Source organism: Pan troglodytes, chromosome 1 (assembly GCF_028858775.2).
Source record: "Pan troglodytes isolate AG18354 chromosome 1, NHGRI_mPanTro3-v2.0_pri, whole genome shotgun sequence".
Classification (NCBI taxonomy): domain Eukaryota; kingdom Metazoa; phylum Chordata; class Mammalia; order Primates; family Hominidae; genus Pan; species Pan troglodytes.
Window position 1 is genome coordinate 173,892,536 of NC_072398.2, and position 20,581 is coordinate 173,913,116.

At 41.6% G+C, this 20,581-nt stretch overlaps 1 protein-coding gene across 14 annotated transcripts in view; it reads left to right on the plus strand.

Moving 5' to 3' along the window:
• Positions 1-20,581, plus strand: part of DAB1 (DAB adaptor protein 1) — a 1,250,022-nt gene that overhangs the window by 1,156,016 nt on the left and 73,425 nt on the right. For 11 of the 14 annotated variants that reach the window (XM_063801487.1, XM_054667233.2, XM_063801480.1 and 8 more), the window contains 4 exons: positions 16,285-16,416; positions 17,061-17,180; positions 17,641-17,679; positions 19,278-19,343. In XM_063801487.1, the coding sequence (XP_063657557.1) occupies positions 16,285-16,416; positions 17,061-17,180; positions 17,641-17,679; positions 19,278-19,343 (357 nt within the window). The remainder of the gene's footprint in view (positions 1-16,284; positions 16,417-17,060; positions 17,181-17,640; positions 17,680-19,277; positions 19,344-20,581) is intronic. The other 3 variants (XM_054667235.2, XM_054667246.2, XM_063801495.1) reach the window with 1 other exon arrangement.

Below are 20,581 nucleotides of genomic sequence, written 5' to 3' on the forward strand. Positions count from 1 at the left end.
GAGGTGACTGGGTTGTTTCAAGGGAGAATGAGAGAGTGGGAGGGGAAATAGTGAGAGCTTGAGTAGAGTCAGGGAAGTGAAAAATCCCAAAAAGCTGGAGGTGAGCACTGGGAGAAGGGGAGGTGGTAGCAGGTTGGTCCATGTGAAACCCATCTGGGTAACTGGCATTTATCAAACTTAGGCTCCTGCCCTCCAAAGAGTCTGGGAGATGGGCCCAATCTTCAGGTGTTGGCTGAAACAAACAGTAAATTCCTCTGGCAGCCTTGAGTTTTCTTAGGCAGGCACTTTAAGGGAGACTAGGGCCATCCTAGGGACGTGGCTTTGATCTCTTAGAAACTCAGTGTTAGTGGGGCCAGGCTCACTGGCTCACGCCTGTAATCCCAACACTTTGGGAGGCTGAGGCGGTTGGACCACCTGAGGTCAGGAGTTCAAGACAAGCCTGACCAACATGGTGAAACCCCATCTCTACTAAAGATACAAAAATTAGCCAGGTGTGGTGGTGCATGCCTGTAATCCCAGCTATTTGGGAGGCTGAGGCATGAGAATCACTTGAACCCGGGAGGTGGAGATTGTAGTGAGCCGAGATTGGGCCATTGCACTCCAGCCTGGGCAACAAGAGCAAAATTCTGTCTCAAAAATCAAAACAAAACAAAAAAAGAAACTCTGTTAGTGTTTGTTTACATCTTTCTAGGCCAAGGTTGAGGCCTAGCGAAGAAGAGGGCTCAGAGGAGCCAAGTAGAACTTGGTCAAGGACAGAATCTTTGTCAACAGCACATCCTACTTTCCATTGCTGGTCTATTATGATCCCTGCACCAGCTCTGCCAAGTAGGCTAGCCACTGACATTCTTGCACAGATTCATCAGTGGGAGCCCGGACAGGTTAAAGATAGGTGGCTAGATAATGAGTCATTGCAAATCAGAATAGCAAGTCTTCTGAGCAAAGGGAAAGCAGAGAAAAAGAGGCTCAGGGAGCACAGAACAGAGGCAGCTAATCCAACTGGAGATGGAAACCCTTTCAGGAGTTCCAATGCCAGTCCTTCAGTGGCTCAACCCTGAAACCTCAACAGAGTTTTCAAAATGACATGCACAGGCTTCCACATTTGGGCTCAGTCCCAACTCTCCTTCCGATTGCAGAGAGAGGTTGCTCTGGAAAGTCATAGGGAAGGGCCCTATAGATGACCTCGGACAAACACCCTCTCAACACCCACGTCTAGAACCCTTCAGAATTTTCTGGAGCTGCCTCCTTCTGCCCTGGCATTTGCACCCACTGCTGTCTGTGCCTTACAGTGTACTTCTCTCCCCTTCTCCCTTGGTGACTCCTTATTTCTTGTGAATTAGCCCGAACATTTTCTCTTCCCGGCAGCCTGCCCCAGTGAGGCTAACTTGCCCTGATTACGTGATCCCCCAGCCCAGGCTCTGCATCTCCATCTCTCTGAGAACTTGCCATGCCCTATTACAGTTGCCCATGCACCTGGCTGTCTCCTGCAGATCGTGTGTCTCTGGAGGGTAGGGACTGCTACTGGTCACATGTGTTTTCTATGCCCTGTGCCTTTCTGGCATGCAACCCCTAGCAAGCTTTCATGGGTTGTTTACTGCAAGGACAATGGATGAAACATCCAGGTTACATAGCTCTGTGCCCAGGGTTCTTGCTGGCCCTCTCAGATCCCTCTCAGTCACTTACCTCAGCCAAACACCCAAGCTTACCTTGCAGCCTTCAAGGTGGTGCTCTGAAACAGTATCCCACAAATGGGGACATCGATGGACAGCACAGATCTTTGACTTCCCCAAGGTAATACAGTGGAGAAGAAAGTAGCAGAGCCAAGGAATGACCCAGACCCATTCAACACTGACACACATGCTCACTTATCAATTTCACCATCAGGTATTATAAAGCCTTATGCTATTAGTTAGGAAAACACATCCAGTTGTCTCCAAAAACTGCCAGTGCAGCTAATTAAACAAAGAGGCACATTGCCATCACCACTGTCACCACCCCCTGACCCCCTCCCCCCGCCATTCAGGTTTTTTTCGTGTGTGTGTGTGTATGTGTGTGTGTGTGTGTGTGTGTGTTTTTAAGACAGAACCCCTGTCACCTGTTACTAAAGAACTTTGAATGAATTTCTGTGGGTCACGGACTGTAGACCAGGAAGCAGGGATTAGGCAGTGAGGGGAGGCAGGATTTATCTTCAGCTCACAAACACTTTGCCAAACTGTCCCCAGACCAGAGAGTCTGCTTCTTTTATAACCCAGAGAAAAAGAACAGTTGCTTAAGTCCAGCTGCAGCCTGGCCAGGGCCCTCAGACCCTCTCCTCCAGCAGGGAGAGCCAGGTTTATTTGTAACCATCTGTTCGCCTATGAACCAACCTCCCCGATGCTTCAGCTGAGCATCCCTTGGCACACTGTGTTAGAGAGAGCCCTAGGATATGGCTTCCATCGACGGGCACCCAGCTGGGAGGGACAGCTCAACTCTCTGTCCTCGAACCTGAAGAAGGACTCTATTTGCAGCATGTGGGAAGGCTTAACTGCAGCAAATATTAACAGCAGGGTCAATTAGAAAGGAGCTGACAATTTCAACCACTCCAGTTTTTTAAACTGGCCTTCAAAATTCTGCATCCCCTGACCCCTGCCTGTCTTGTCACCTTCAAAGACTGTCACTCACTGCCCAGCATTTTATTGTCTAATAATCCCATAGTGATTGCAGTTGCCTATATAACATGTTGTTTTATAGCTCTGCAAGTCATTGCTATCCTTCTGGATAGAACATCTTGATCCCTACCGCTCCCACACTCACTAATTTTTATCTAGTCAGTTCCTACTAATCTAGTCACTTCAGGCCTCCATGCTTACCCTGGCTATGCCTTTACTATTGCATAAACACAATATTCACTTGTTCACTCCATGAATCATTACTGAACTCTGCCACCCCCCGCCCCCAAGTGTCATACAGTGTGCTAGGAGCTGGGGATGTGATGGTGAGCCAAAAACGAACACGGGAGCACTTTCCTGTGTCTCGTAGAGGCAGCAGATATTAGCCAGGTAATTATACACATGAAGGGATCATTACAGACTGTGGTTTGTGTTAGGAAGAAAACGAATGGTTTCTTTGAAAACATTAACAAAGACACCTGACCTCCCTTCTCTGCTGTAGAGTGTGAGCTCCTCAGAGGCAAGGGCCTTGCCAGTGCTTTGCACCCCCAGCACCTAGCACAGCGTTTCTGGATCAAGGCAGATGCCCCATTACTAGAATTGAGTCCTGGGGGCACATCAGAGCTGGGCCAGTAGCGGGCAGTATTTGATGCAGAATGCCTAGGTATTTGATGCAGACAGCCTAGCTTCTTCACATCTGCCCTCACTTGGGCACAGTTGTCTCTAAGTCTGGCACAGAGATGAAAATCTATGCCAGGAAGGAGGGACAAGAAGGCAGACAGCTGGGCAGAGCTTGATGATCACAGCCCTAAGGAGGTGACCTGATGTAGTAAAATGGGCATGAAGCTTGGCATCAGACTGGCCATCAGCCTCAGTGCTGAATTTCACCATTGATGAAACATTAGACAAGTTGCTTAATCCCCCTGAACCTCAGTTTTCTCATCTCTAACAGGAAAATGGTAGAACTGAGGGTAAGAATTTATTAATCTGCATCAATTTTGCCTGCTGAGACCCTAAGGTAGTTGAAGAAGATGGCTACAGAACGGTGTTTGGTGCATTTTCACAAAAGGGGGCGATTTGGTGCTAATTTCTTTTACTGACAGTTCATTTTCCAAGGCAACAGCCTAACAAATCATGGGGCCAATTAGTATAAGAGAAACAATTGATCCTTGTACTCAGAGAGCTCAGCCCACCACCTCAGTGGTTTGGTGGTGTATTTGGGGACTGCTGCACAGCACTAAATGGGAAATAATTGGATAGATGCAGCTATAAATTGCATGGCACTGCACTACACTCTGTGTTTCTGATTTAAGTAGCAAGTTCTGTCAGTAACAGAAAAACAAAAAGGTTTGTTATTCTGCACTGAAAAGCAGAGCAGAGCTGGAAGGGATCATTCCTGCCCCTTCATTTTACAGATTGAAAAATTAAGGCTCACTGAGGGAGCAGAAAGACGAAATACATAGAATTTAATTTCATGTTCGTTTATTTTAACCCTTGTCTCATCAACAGTTTATCTTGGCAAACTCCTTAAACAAAAGGACCTGAAGATAAAAATAAGAAGATGGCTGTATTTAGTTTCCAAGGGCTGTTTCTCCAAAGTACCACAAACTGGACAGCTGAAACAACAGAAATGTTTTGTTGTATAGTTTTAGAGCCTGGACATCCCAGATCAAGGTGTCTGCAGGGATTGTTCTTTCTGAGGGCTGTGCAGAAGACTGGTCCATGCCTGTCCCCTAGCTTCTGGTGAATTGCTGGCAGCCTTTGGCATTTCTTCTGGGCATATCAACATGATCTCCGCCATCATCTGTATATGGCCTTCTCTCCATACACATGTCTGTGCCCAGATTTCCTTCTTTTATAAGGACACCATTCATATTGAATCAGTGGGCCACCCTGTATGATCTCATCTTAAATAAATACTTCTATAATGACTCTGTTTTTAAATAAGGTCACTTTCTGAAGTACTGGAGTTTAGGACTTCAATATATGAATGGGGGTTGGGGGCATAATTCAACACAACAATGACAAACAATTTGGATAGCAGAATATTTGAGCTGGAGAGCAACTCCCATTTACTAAACAACCTTTGTGCCAGGCGGAACGCTAGGCACTTTACCAGCATAATCACATTTAATTCGTACTTCAATTGAATGAACTCACAGATGAGGACACTAAGGTTCAGAGAAGCTAGGTGATTTGTCCAAGTTAACGAAAGTAGCACACATCAGATGTGGGTTTCAGATGCTGACCTGTGTCTACTCCAAATCATGCCTTACCTCAGCACCCTCAGAAGTCATTGTTTGTCACGACCACCACCTGCTATCCACCTCATTTTACAAATGAAGACACCGGAACTTGGAATCCCAGTCGTCTCACTCCTAATGCAGCATCCTCTCCATTGGCTGCATTTTAGTCAATACACTTTTTTGTAAGTTTCTGTCTAGCATGCAAGACATCATTGTGACCAAGGCAGAGGTCACAATTTCAGACTGGGTGCAACACAAAAAGTCATTTTCTATTAAATATAATGACCTCGTTTCTGCAGTGACTTGTGGCAAAACATGCTGTTTCATTTCCATTCAAGCGCACTCATTTACCTGCTTTCTATAATAATTTCACACCATGAGCTAAAATGTTAAAACCATTGGTTACATTACTAAACACCCACAATGGTTATTAGGATTCTTCATGCAGAACGAAACAGAAATAAAAATAAGGATTTTAGAAGAATGAAAATATAGGCCATTAAAGTACATTTGGAACTGTATTCAAGTGCACAGAGGCTGCCTAGAGTCTGGAGCCAGCCATACCTGGCAGCAGTCCAGGTCTGCCTTATGGGCTGTGTGACCCGGGGCAAGTTACTTAACCCTTCTGTGTCTCAGGTACCTCCATAGTCAAGTAGGGGAAATAATAGGCAAGGTTGATGGGTGAGTGGAAGTGAGGATTATATACGTAGAGTACGTAGCACAATGCCTAGCATATAGCAGGAACTCTATGCATAGCAACACCTCCCCTTTTTTAATGTAGTGAAAATAAAGTTTGAATTCTTATGCATGTTTGGAGAATCTTCCAATTTTGGGAATCTGCACCCCGACCCACTCAACCCCTGGCCCAGAGAGTCAGGAGTACAAATTATTTCCATACTTATTCAGCCTGAACTTTGAAAAATGTTGTTGCTGAAAATAGAAAGATACTGGCTGATAAGGGGAACAAGATTATGTCTTTTGCAGGGACATGGATGGAGCTGGAAGCTGTTATCCTCAGCAAACTAACACAGGAACAGAAAACCAAATACCGCATGTTTTCACTTATAAGTGGGAGCTGAACAATTAGAACACATGGACACAGGGAGGGGAACAACACACACTGGGGCCTGTTGGGGGATCAGGGGGAGGGAGGGCATCAGGGTAAATATAGCTATGCGTGTGGGCTTAATACCTAGGAGATGGGTTGATAAGTACCACCATGGTACACTTTTACCTATGCAACAAACCTGCATGTCCTGCACATGGAACTTAAAATTAAATTAAGTTTTAAAAAATACAAATAACATAAAACAAAAAAAGAAAGATACTGGCTGATATGTATTGATGCAGGCCACGGGAATACAGAAGGAACAAAGGAAACTGGCAACTCTAACATGAAGCACTTCTAAGCACGTGTGTCTTCTTAAAGACTCTCTTATGGTTTGGACCAACGGTTGACTGAAGTGGAAGTGATAAAGGTCTTTTGTCTGCAGCTGACTTTCAGTTAAGTCATTGAAGTGCTCAGTACCTTGACTTCTCCTGTTCTCAGAGAAAGGGAGAGGGAGTGGAGGTAGAGAAAGGAACATGCTAAGATTTAAATTTTTTTCCAACTTACCATGAAAATGCTCAAACAAAAAATGTAAAAGGATAATTCTAAAACTTAACCTTTTGCCGTATTTGCCTTCTCTGATTCTCTCACTAGATAGGTTAAAAGATCAATGGATAAATAGATAGCTAGATAGTAAGTAGCTATATTAGGTGTGCTCATAGCTACTGGGGTTTCATTGCTTCTATGTCCTTTTGGTGAACAGTGCTAGGAGTATGTATTTTAATTCAAGTTTGTATTGACATTTCCAATTCAAATTTAACATTGCAGAGTTATTTCTTAAGTTTTTAAAGTATTTGTGTCTCATTTTTCTTTCACTGAAAATCTTGTTTTTTTTAATAGCAATATATTTATGTATGTGCTTTATCTTAATATATAACCAAAGACATTTTATGATTATAATTCCAATATTAATTACTACTTACAATAAACCAGGCATACACTTGCATGTCAATGAAACTTCCTCAAAGCCCAGGTCAGCCTCCTGCTACCTGAGCAGGTCAGTTCTCTTTGAGCCTGTTTCCTCCTGTCTAAGGTAGGAATAGTGATGACTATTATATTGTTCGGAAATCTCTCAGTTGCAAGCGATGGAAAACTCACCTCAAAAAGTCTTCAGCGACCAACAAAAGGAATTTATTTATGTAACTAGAAATTACAGGATTAAATGAAAATCCAACCTGAGAGAATCCAGGTTCTCAGATGACATCATAAAGCTTGAAACTCTAACTTTTAGCTCTTTTCTTTTTCTGATGACTTGATTTCGAAGTGTTTCCTTTTCTTATCATCCTTTAGCCACTGCAAGACCATTATCTTGTGAGCTCCAAGGAAGTCCTCATCTGAGGAAACTACTGTTGGTGCTTGAACACTAAATTATGTAGTCATTAGACTGAGAACCTTAAACTCAGTTGCCAGGGAAAAGACCCAAAGTGCAAAGAGCCTACCATCTACCAGATGCTCTGCTAGACATGTTAAGTGATCTTCCTTATATCCCTATGAGAAAGGAATCATTCCCATTTTACAGATGAAGAAACTGAGCCTCAGTGAAATAAGGTGACTTGTTCATGGCCACAAAGCCATGGAGGGATTCAAATCCTTCTATATACAGTACCTGCCTTCTGGAAATGGGGACAGGACAGCACAATATACAAACTATATGTTTAGTAAAATAAGGAGCTCCCAACTTCCATATATGCACATGTAGTGCCAGCTTTAGAGAGCCAGGACTGCATCCTGCTCATCTTAGTGTCTCCAGAACCTAGTGCACCTTAGCACCTAAGGGCTTTTGGGGAATGAATGTGAGTTGAATGAGACAGAACAGTTATATTATCCTGCTACCAACTGTGATTATACGTAGCCACATCCTTGATCACAGGACATAGATTTTAGTTGAACCCCAGTGTTAGGAAACTAACACTGAAGCAATTTTCCTTATTTAAGGTGTGTGTGTGTGTGCGCGTGTGTGTGTGTGTTGTAACTTCTCTTTAACAAAATATGCTTCGTTGTCACTTTGGTGATTGCTAATTGATTAAACACACCTGGCTCCACTTTGCCTGTTAGACAAATTTAAGCCCAACTCACAGGTCTGGAATACCCTCAGCTGGTTAACTAGTGCATCTCCCTATATTTAGGCAAGGAATTCATGCACATCTTTCTAGACTGCTGTGTGTATAGCATATGTTTAGAGAGCTGCTAAGAAGAAGAAGCTGACTTTTTATAGCTGTTGTCTAGTTATGAAAATTTAAAAGAAATTAAAGAAATTTTGAGAACAAAAGAGGACATGAGTATTTACTGAATTCCACCTCCTTGTTTTAATTGTTGGTGAAACAAAGGCTTAGAGAGGAAAACGGATAGGGAGTCAGTGGAGTTCAGAGAGAGACCTGGACACGGGATCCTGCTGACAGATTCATTCATAAAAATGTTTACTGACAAATTTATAGAGACAAAGGAGAATGACAGTTGCCAGGGGCTGGGAGGAGTAGGGAATGGGAAGTTGTTTAATGGTAGCATGAGTTTGGGAAGACAAAAATTTTCTGGAGACGAATGGCAGTGATAGTTGCAGAACAATGTGAATGTGCTTAATGCCACATTACTGAATACTTAAAAATGGTTCAAATGGTAATGATAAATTGTATGTTATGTATATTTTACTATAACAGTAAAATCATAGATGTACAAAACCCTTACTGTATACGTCAGGCACTGTACTTGATGCTTAGGATAAGAAAAGAAAATGCTGCTGCTGCCTCTAGTGGCGGAGGCAGACACTGATCAATTCATCCCCATACATAATGGCAAACTGAGGGGTCTCTCCCACTCCCAGTGGAAAAGTCGAGGAAGCAGAGAGGACTTGCATCATGGGAACCTGGTCTGCGCTGGAAGGTCAGGGAAATTTGCAAAGAGAAGAGACATCTCTGCTGAGGTCTGAATGGGGGAAAGGAGTTGAGCTTTCTAGGCAACTGGAACAGCATATGCAAAAACCTGAGCGTGGTGCATTTGAGAGACTGTAAAACACCAAGGTGGTGGGGAACAAGGGGGCCTGTAGTGAGTCAGCATGGGGAAGCAGCCAGGTCCTACAGGGGGCTCTGCAGGCCCTGGCAAGTATTTTGGTCTTTATCCTAAGAGCGATGGGAAGCTTTTGCTGTGTTTTAAGTACTAGAAAGATGTATCAGATTTGCCAGGTTTTCTTCTCAATCTCTTCATCCTGTGGTGTGACTGTCAGAGGAGAGGCCAGCATAAGTGGATGAGGAAGGACTGAGGATACTGCAGTAATCCAGGCAGGAAATGATAGCTGTGTGACCTGGCATCTGCTGGTGGAGATGGAGAGGAGTGGACAAGCAAAAGGTACTTGGAAGGTGAAATTGACAAGATGGACTTGTTTTTGGGGGATAAGAATGAGGGAGACTGAATGGGCTCAAGGAGGGTTAGTGACGGTGCAGGCATTAAATTCGAATATGAAAGAAAAAACCATCTTATTAAACAGCATTTTGATTGTAGCAAAAATTAGCATAAATAAGAAGAAAATTACTAGTAATTCCACCACTCAAGAGAGAACTCTTGTTATGTACACATATATGGATATGTGTACATTTTTTCAAAAACAGGATCATATTGAACATAGTATTTTGTAATATGCTTTTTTCACTCAACAGGATGTTGTGAATATATCTTCAAAGCAAAAAATACCACTTCCACAAGATCATTTTTTCGGTACTGCTTGCTATTTCATCTTATAGCAAATGCATTTTCTTCAGCCGGTCAGCTAATGCTCAACATTTTTGGACATTTCTAACTTTTCACCATCCTAACAGCACTGCAGGGAATATTTTGTACTCAAGTTTTTGCCCAGATATTACATTCTTTCTGGATAAGTAATTAAAGAAGAATCATAGAGCCAGCGTATGCACATCTTTAAAGCTCTGAAACATACTGCCAAGCAGCCCTCCAGAGAAGTTGCACCAAATCACACTTCCACCAATAACAAAACACCTATAATGGCTGACAGGTACCAACCTTTATAAATGTGCCTTGCACTGTTCTGGTCACTTTACATATATTAATTTATTCATCCTCATAACAACACCATGAGAGAGATACTATTATCATACTTATGTTACATGTAGCAGACCAGTAGCCCAAGAAGATACCTGTTTCATCACACTTTGGTCAATATTGGGTATTATCTTTTCTGTTTTTTTCATTCTGGTGGCAAAAATGGTATCTCATTTCATATATGTTATATGAATCAATTTAATATTTCCAATAGCATTTTGGGTTCCCATATCATTCTTTGTATTATACAAAAAGAGAAAAGAAGCCTCAGAAAGTTAGAGTGATGTGTGCAAAGCTACACATCTAGTAAATGGTAGAGCTTGGATGTGAATTGCATTTCTTCTGATTCCACAGTCCATATCTTTCCTCCATTATCACACCACCTCTTCAGCGAGAGACTACGTTATTTGGAAATCTGGTCTTGTCCTTGAGTAGAAACTTCTAGAAGATTTCAGGATGCCAACCCAGGGAGCACTTCACTCTGACCCACTCCATTGAGTGTTTGATGATGGGTTGCCTGGGGGCTGGTGCAGAGGTTGCCTCATTGGCACCGTGATGTAGCAAGCACATCCAAAAATATGTTAGAAAAGAGAAAGGCCTTTGTAATGAGCCTGGGCCTCCCTTTGTCTTGTGAGGTTTTAACTACTGTAATTGCTTGTAGTGTGAAGTAGTGTTTTTTCATGTATCTATTTTTATTCTGTGTCTCTCTGCTTTTCTGCTTTTTTGTTTTGTTGTTAACTCACTTGATTCCTGTTGGGTATTTTTCCTGTGAATAGTATTGCCTCGGGAAAGCACACACTCTCACACACACACATACACACACATACTAATAATATGAAGGCTAAATAGGGTAGAATTTATTCTTAAAAAAAAAAACTAATGGTAAAATCTTCAGCAGATGACTTTCTAATCCATACTGTATTTAATTGGCTGTATTGAACCATACTACAAATTAAGTCTTCTCTGTAATTTATTCTGTCAGACAGTAACCCTCCAAACAATTTGATACTTCATTTAAACATTGGTAAATGGCTCATGGAAATACAAAGAAAAAAAGATTTAATGATGATCAGATAAGAAATTCTCTGTTCACAGAATGAATCCTGTGTGAAATGTTATGAATTAACCTGAATCATTTATTCATTGAACATGTATTGAGCATCCACCATATGTAGGGCTTATCTTAAGGTGACTTGGTCTTTCTTTCTTTTCTTCCTCCCCATTCATTTCCTTCATCCTGTACTTCCTTTCTTTCTTCCTCTCTGCCTGCCTTCCTGAAATATTATGTAGCACTTACTGTTCAGAAGGTGCAGTATTAGGAGCGGGGGTAAGATTGAGAAGAACCAGACATGGATCTTTCTCTGAAGGGCCTAACATTCCTGAAGGAGAGAGAGAAAACATGTGCATAGATGTTCTCCACAAGGTCCTGTTCTCAGAACCTAGCTGCCTTCACACATTCAGTTCTTTCTGCCTAAAATGCCCTTTCTTCCTTATTTTCTGGAGACTTCCCATCTATCCTTGGAGCCTCAATTCAAGGTCACCCCCTTTGTCAAGCCTTCTCTGATGCCTTTCCCCCATTCCTGCCCCAAGCCTATGTGACACACTGGGCACACTTTTAATATAAAACTTGTTGTATTATATTGTGATTGCTAGTTTCTTTGCCTACCTGTTTTATGAGATTGTGAACTCCTTGAAGAAGGAACTGTGTTTTATTCATCTGTGTAGCCATAGCACATAGCAGGAGACCAGCAACATAATAGGCACTCAATAAATACACATGCTGTGAGTAACTGGATGAATGGATAAATGCGAAAGAAGTGCAAAGCATCCTGTGTGGAAGGACAAATATAGTGCAGTGAGATCTAGGGATGGGAATTATTACTCAGGGAAATGGGGTATCAAGGTAGGTTCCCTGGATGGGCAACATGTCAGAGCTATGCCTTCCATCATAGGTACACTATAGTTCTCTGAGCTGATGAAGTGCGGGCCAGGGCATCTGCAGAGAAAACCATGTGAGCAATAGCACAGAAGTGGGAAAGTACAAAATTCAAAGGGAGAGTAATGAGCTCCTCAGATTATTTGCAGCACAGGTCACCTGAAGTTCATGCATAGGAAGGTCAGATTGGATTGAGGACATTGATACCTGGATTGTCCTTGGAATTCTCTAGTGACAACTTTTATCCATGATGTAAAGAAGAGTTCAGGATGGGGAGAATACATAAAGCTGTGGCAGAGAGCTAGGGTGTTCCTGAAGGCTCTACTTTTAAGACAAATACCTGCTTTGATTTTAGCAGTAGTTTAATATCTAGACTAAGTTTTCCCAAGACAATAACTGTTTTCAAAAGGAAATGTGGAAGAGGGCAACCAGCATCTGCCTTTCCTTCACCCACTGCCTCCCACTCTGGCCGGTATTCTCTGGTTGTTTTCCCAGCCACCTCCGGAACTACCTGCAAGGCCCCAGGAACGGACTGCAGAAGCACTCCTGGGATGGAGCAGTTCTTATGCCCTAGGACCATGGGCTGTGCCTCATCTTTCTGCCTCTGGCTGCTCAACAGGTGCCAGAGACAGCCAATTCCTGAGAGTAAACTTCAGGGCCATGCTGTCTTGACCTTTTTCTTTGAGAGCCCAGTGGCCAGCCTTTACCCCAAGCCCTCTGATTTATGACCCTCCCTGATCTCAGATACCTGCCTGAATCCAGAACATTCTCAGTTCTCTCCCCTTACCCAGTTCTCTTCTTCCCTTGCCTTCCTCATCCCAGATTATCAAGGGATCATCTTTTTGTTGTTGGTTGAGGGAGCCAAAAGTCTAAGGAAAGGAGACTTTGATTCTGTGTAATCTAGTTTCCTTTTTTCAATGCTTTGTCATGCTGAGTAGGAAAAACACCTGGGTTTAGTATTGGTCCTGGCGTTTCAATCTCTGACCTTCAGTCCCTTCATGAATAAACTCAGGATTGATGTTTAAGATTCCAACTGTCTTTGATTGTGCTGATAAAGTCTACTTGAAGACATGGGGCAATTTTGAGGCTCAGTGAACAAGAATTTGCATGATGCTCTAAGTTTCTAAAGCGAATGTGATAATGCAATTGTGGGATTAGCAGAATTCTAATGTATTTGTATTTCTAAGTATCTATGTTACGTCTGCATGGTTAAGGTTGCAGAGAGGGAAGACATAGCCCCTCACTGACTCTTATTTCCAAATGAATGAGACACGTTCAGAGCAATCCTTTTTAACATGTCATAAAATTAACTATGAGAGAGAATAATGTTACAAATATCTTTAAGCACTTCACGCTCGCACACACAGCTACACTCTGCAAGACAGTATTAGGTATCATCAGGCATTAAAAATGTTTTGATTTTAAAACACTTAATGAGGATTCCCAGATAAATTAAAACATCTCCATCTGCTGTCTTGCCTGGTAGGTGATATTTTACCATTGCACAATCATCTCCAAATCTAATTCCACCAGGAAGACTTCTAATCGCAGCTTAATTTTAGAGCAATATTCTACTTGGCAATCAATAAGGCACTGTCATCAAACTTTGATTTAATAGGAAACGTGGATAACATTCTCCACATTATGCAGTGAGAGAGATACTTTCAGGAAAGGAAGAGAAGAACGTCTTTGTCTCCCACTTTTCCCTGCTGCCTACCATTTTAGCGCACAAAAGCCTGCAAATCAATGCCCCCATGTTGTGCGAATGTAAATCTCATCAATTTTACATCATTAACACCGTGAAAAAGCTACCACTGTTTGAGCAATTTTCCTCTGCTAGCTAAATATGTCCTCTTAATAAAACAAAAATTAATGGGTCCTAATTATTTTGCTAGCAAATATGTCCTTCTCTGCCAACTTATTTGTGTCAAAAACCATTAGACTTATACATTTGTTTTATTGCCACTGGAGGGACTAGGGTAACTGAGCAGTCATACCACCCTTTAAGCATGATATCCAGTGGCCAGTGGGCAGCCTGGGCAAGTGTGAAGCCATAGAGAGAGTTCTAAGAGTAGTCAGAGAGGTTAGTGAATGATCAGACCCTGGAAGTTTAAGGTAAGTCAGAAAATTCTGCTGCCACAAATGATTTATAAGGTCAAATGCCTGGAAAGATTGCATCCGGCCAAGAGATGGACATTTTAGAAGATCAATGGTCTAGAACTACGGCGATGACCATCGTGAAATCCAGAGGCCCACTGTGCCAGGAGGCTGGTTTTGTAGTGAGTGGTCCTAATGGCTTAAAAGGATTTGGGAAGACGGAATAAGAGCTTAGAGAGTATCTACTCCAGTGGTTCCCAATGTTTTCATAATTTTCTCTCTCCCTCCATGGACTCAGTAATGGGGAGGAATCTGTCTACCAAAAAAACTGCATTTGTAATCATCCATTTTCCTATTTGGACTATTTAAACCATAACTAAGTGCCAGTAAGAGAATATACTCAAATATGAGCTAAGGAATATTAGCAACACTAAGCTGATATAATTCCAAATAAATGGCCGGTGCAGTGGTTCACACCTGTAATTTTAGCACTTTGGGAGGCCAAGGCAGGTGGATCGCTTGAGCCCAGGAGTCTGAGACCAGCCTGGGCAACATGGCGAAACCCCATCTCTACAAAAAAATGAGCCGGCTCTGGTGGCATATGCCTATAGTCCCAGCCACCCAGGAGGCTGAAGCGAGAGGATCACTTGAACTCGGGAGGTGAAGGTTGCAGTGAGCCAAGATTGCACCACTGCACGCCAGCGTGGGTGACAGAGTGAGACCCTGTCTCAAAAAACAGAAATTCCAAATAAACTTGGCATTTTCATTTGCATGCACATAGAAATATGTAGACTTATTAGGAATAATTACAGATTTCTGTTTAGTTTTTTGAGATTTTGAAAATTGCATGGGGCCTCTTTTTATTACATTTAATGACTCCTAAGGATCTAGGGCTTTGGCTTATGAGCCATTGATCTGGTACATACCTCCCATTTACTAGAGGGTTAAACTTGAGGTACACAGGGGTACAGTGGGTGCCTTGTGTTTACACAGTAGCTAGAATTCAGGCCTCCTGATACCCAGTATAATGAAAAGGCTCTTTATAAGGACTTTAAACATACCATAAGCACCGAGATGAATATATAAGCCTTTACAGAGTACTGTTGAATGAGGGTTGTTTCAAGTAGGTTTAGTATAGGAAAATAACCGTTAAGATCTCCATTACCCAATAGGATGGTGAACATTATTTGTTGAAGCTCAGATAATGAAGGCATGAAGGTGAATTATAAAAGATTTTCAAATTACTAATTATCAATCTCAGTCTACTTTAGTTCAACAACTATAGGCCAGGCATAGTGCAAGGTGCTAGGATGACAGAGATAAGGAAGACAGAACCGGGTGGGAAAGACAGACAAGGAATCATGTAAATATATCAGAGAAGGAAGACCTGTGAGAGTAAGGAAGTCCAGGCACGAACATTGGAGGAATTCATCAGTTCAGTGTCATTAGAAAGTAAAGTTCTACAGATACACAAATGAGGGTGGAATTATTTCTCCAGGGAGACAGAAGGCATGCCTTGTTCAGAGGAAGTTTCACTCAGGTGGTACTATTTCATACGGCCATTGAAAGAGAAAGAGGATTTGGGCAAGTGGATAAAAAGAGTTGATGTTGCAGGCAGAGAGATCTACCAATGAAAAGCCTGAGGTATGCATAGCCCCGCCTCTAGCCCCAGTGGTGACTTTGGGCAAAACAGAGAAAGGCATTTATTCCTCAACACACTGTATCATCATCAGCTGGAAAAGTGTTGTCACCATGCACATCTATAGTTCTATGAATGTTAATAATACTCCCTGGAGTTGTGCAGTGTAGCTCCTCCACCACAGCACACACGGTCCCTGAGTATTTAAGTAAATTAAATATCAATCCAAAAGTTGGACTGGGATGTGTCATGTAAAACGATCAAACAGAAGCCTACCCATTGAATTAAACTGGCTGGCTCTAGCAAGCTGAATAAAGCCACCGTTGCAGATGCTTATTCAGCATATGAACAATCCTATGTTTCTCTCTGGTCACAGCATTAAGACCATAGAGGGAAGCCTCCATTTCTCAAGGGCAGGCATAGCTCTTTTTCTTTCCATCTGGACTAAACAGCTTTTCCAAAGCCCTTCGGGCCTGTTCACACGTAGCTGAAACACATTTCTTATTGATCAACAGCTCGAAGGGAAAGTCCCCTGAAATATGTTCTTCCTTTTTTTTCTCTGATAGGCCCTTCAGCATCATCATGCTGTTCATGAAATATCCTACATTGCAAAGGACATTACAGATCACCGGGCCTTTGGATATGTTTGTGGGAAGGAAGGGAATCACAGATTTGTGGCCATAAAAACAGCCCAGGCGGTGAGTATCCCTATCCAAGAAGGGAGTCTTTCCTTGGAACTCTGGGGGGACAGTCCAGTGACTCCGTTGGTCTTTGAGGGCCCACTCTCAGATATGACCAAGCAATGTATTTCCACTGAAGTTGATGCTCACATTCCCATCTAGAAAAGATAAACAGCCTTGGAGCAAGGAAACATGCTCATACCCATCCAGTTTTTTCTTTTTCTTTTTTTTTTTTTAACTAATGGGTATTTCCTAATGACTAATTATTTTCCTTTCTGATTAAACTGGATGGAGGCACCGTATACAAATAAGTTTCCTTGCGTTCATAGCCTCATTTAAAAAGAAAATAAGAGAAAACAAATAGCTGTTTTGCATAAGGCCTACCCTAATTTTATTGTATTCTAAATCACTAATAAATAAAAGCAATGCCTTTTATGCTTATGATTATTATGAATTTGCAAATATAATTAGTTGAAGAAATGAACTTTAGCCTAGATGCAATTTGCTAAACCAGTATAAACAAGGTAGAATTAATTAAGAATGGAATGCTTTCAGATTAATAGAAAAAGGAAGGGCTGCGGGTTGTCGCCGCAAAAACAAAAATTTGTTGCTGCGTCTCAGTACCATTCCCTTATGATGTGCCTTACTACCTTTCATCCCAGGCTGAACCTGTTATTCTGGACTTGAGAGATCTCTTTCAACTCATTTATGAATTGAAGCAAAGAGAAGAATTAGAAAAAAAGGCACAAAAAGATAAGCAGTGTGAACAAGCTGTGTACCAGGTATACCTGTGAATTTATCCTTGCGCTGGAGATCGGGGCTTCAAATAAACACATGTAAAAACTGACAGTCAGGCCTTCTCTTCCTGCTGCCAAGTAGAAATAAACAAAGATGAAAGATTCCTGTGTAAATTACAGGACCCAAAGCAAGCCATTAGAAATTATTCCTTATTCTCTTAAACTCTAGACATGTTAGATGAAGTGAAATCTCGAATCCAGAGAAAGATTTCAGGGGTGGAGGACCCAAGAAACACAACTGCTTTTGCTGTTGTTAACAGTGTGGGTGGAGGTAGGAGTAGCTCTAAGGATTTTGACTTTTTTGTGTTTTTTCTACCTTGATGCCCCACCAGCCTCTTCTGCCCAGAGCTGGTTTCTTTACTGTCCTGTAATTTCTGAATGCAGTCTCACATCTCTTCCTTTATGTCCTCTGCTTTTCACCCTCCCTCTCCTTACTCTGCAATAGACAATATTGGAAGAGGATGTTGAAGATCCTGTGTACCAGGTAATTTCTGAAACTAGTCGGGGTTTTAGATTCAAGAGTGACTAGACCTGTGCCAGAGCCATTTTGTCAGAAACCTGAAGAATCCACTGACTGCAAAACCTGGAGAGAGACCAAGATTATTTCTGAGGGTGAGGGCTGCCAGCCCCTCCAGGAGCAAATTTCCATAAAAACGAACAGAAGTTTGGCCAGCATCGGTATCTTGGGATTTGGAGATCCGCTTCTCCCTTCTTGCCTCTGCCTCGGCCCCCTTCACAGTCTGTAAAAGTTTGATCCCAGAGCTGAATATTTTCAAGAATCTCTTGAATATTCTGAGTTCATTAGAGAGAATATGAATAATGAGGTGGCTTCTCTGAGTTAAGAACCAGAGGTGGGGGCTGACATTTTGGTAGCATTTTAGCACAGACCCAAAGGATGGTTTCTAAGCTTTAGAAAGGCTATGAGGAGGACTCTCTGACCCCCGATGGGGCAAGCTGACCCTCCGATTACCTGGCTCATGCCATAGGAGCTGTTGGGAGGAAGGAAAGAGTGACCCTAAAGACACTTCTGCCCCTAGCTTTCTCTGGACTCTCTTCAAGATCTGCAGCTCAGTGGTGGGTAGGGAGATGATCTCTCTTGGGGTCAAGTATGTGGTCTGTTCAAACAGAGATGCAGAAAAAAAGGGAAAAGACAGCCTCTCCCTCCCCTGTGCTTATTCCCAAGGAGAAAAAGAAGCCCAAAAAATGACTTATTGAACACAAAGGAAAATCTTGAACTTACAGTTCTAACTGGGATGCATAGGTGTTCTTTGTGTGTGCATGTGTGTGTGTGTCACATATGTATTTTATATAAATGCTTAGTTTCACACAAAAATCTGGTACTGCTACAATGAAAGTAAAATAATGTAGATGACTTGAAGTGGAAAAATATCTCATGTATACGGCAAACAAAAGCCAAAGATGCACGTAATGACATACTCTTGCTTTAGAATGCTGAGGGCCGAGGATTTGTATATAATATGAGCTTCACCCCCTGGCTCACTGGCTTGCACAGAATGAAGAATAATAGCCTTTTTGAAATGTCTCAGTCCTAAAACATGAATGTGGAAAAATCGATTTAATGTATTTAAAAGTGAGAACGCAAAATAAGGTGATATTTATGGGATAAAGGAGTTTGGGGCTTCTGAGCTCTTCAGAGTTTGTTTAGGATTTTGAACCTTAGGGAAAAAGGGATGCCCCTCAACTGTAACCCATACATTACAAAGTTTGGGATCCCAGGCATTCCAGTGAGATAGCATTCTCACTGAGCAATACCAATGTATTCAGGTATTCCTGAGACAAATTGCCATTGAATGAAGAGGTTATATCTCCAGAAAGATCTGCAGAGGCTCGATGCAATCACTGCTGAAATACTGACCAGCAGACCTCTGCAGTTTTCCTTATGAAAGGCAGGAATGTACAAGGTACATTTTATTTCAATAATTCAGTTGTGTCTTTAAGGTGTTTTCTCTTGTGCCTGCTTCTTTAATGCTCACTGTGATTTGTATCTTAATTTCCAAATGCTTGTTTTACCTTTCTTCTTTTTCACCTCTGACCTTTCCTTTCTGGCTGCTCCTGTAATAGTACATTGTGTTTGAGGCTGGACACGAGCCAATCCGTGATCCCGAAATGGAAGAAAACATTTATCAGGTATAAAATTGTTTGCCTCTCTTACCATTGCACCACTACTAGTACATGCATAAATGTACTGATAGTCTAAAGAACCAAGGGTTCTGTTGGTCGTTCCTGGCTTGTTAAAATACCTTTGAGTGAAATGGCTTCTAGTTCCCCAGCAATTTACCAGTAGTTTTCATGCCTTGTTGTTGATGTTTAATAGCTAGTTAGGTACAGTGTTTTACTTTTGAATGGATCTTAACTATTTTAAGTAGAAGCAAAAATAAAATGTTCCATTTGACTAAAGTAATACATTGGAGAGCTGGTGTCCATTATCCAATTAGGGTCCTTTATTTCTCAAAAGAATGTGCTTATCAAATTTCTTAAAAAGCCAACTCCGCTACTGAAAATAAAGCACAAATTTAATTTCAAATGCTATGTGAAAACAACATTGAGAATATTAACTGAATGAAAGTACAGCTAAAGGCTTTACCCTTATTTTTAATTGTGCAAAGAAAACTGAACTTTTTAAACTCACTGAATTCTCATGAAGATGTTACAAACTAGATATTTTAATTCTGTTTTTATAGGGTGAGACTCAGAGAGAGAAGCCGAGTAGCTTTCTCGGGGTTGTACAACTATTTAGAGCCAAGATTCAAACCCAGGCATGGGTGTGAAGGCGAAGCTCTGCCTCCTTCTGCCGTGGTCTTCCACAAAAGTGTCTGTGTAACTGCAGTATAGCAGCACATCAAATAGATACGATGACCTGCAACTTTTCACTCATTAGTATTGTAGTCCCAATTTGAAATAGAAACATTATAGGGGAAGAAAAAAAATTAATGTATTTAATAAGTGATTTTAATTTTGTTAGTTGTGTGGCCTATTCTGCCTTGGGTGTGTATTACTTGTGTAATAAAAGTAAAACATATTTTCAATTTCTATCAAATGCATAGAATTCTAAATGACTAAAATATAACGTTAGTTCTACCAACAACTTTGTTTAAAGTTGTCAGCCTTGTTGAATAATATTTTCTCTCACTGGATCTATCTGGATTCCATTCAAATGTGAGGTTGTGCTTTGAGATTTTTTTGAAAGTCGTGGCTTACCAAGTATCTTTAATAAGAAAAGTTGCATTTGTCCTGAGTGTTAGATTTTAAAGTATATACAATCTTACAGTATCTGAATATGAGGAGGAAAAAACCATTAACCAATCATCCTAGGAAGAGAGGGCCCCTTTTAAATAAAAGGAAGCTTTGCAGTATTACAGGTTTCT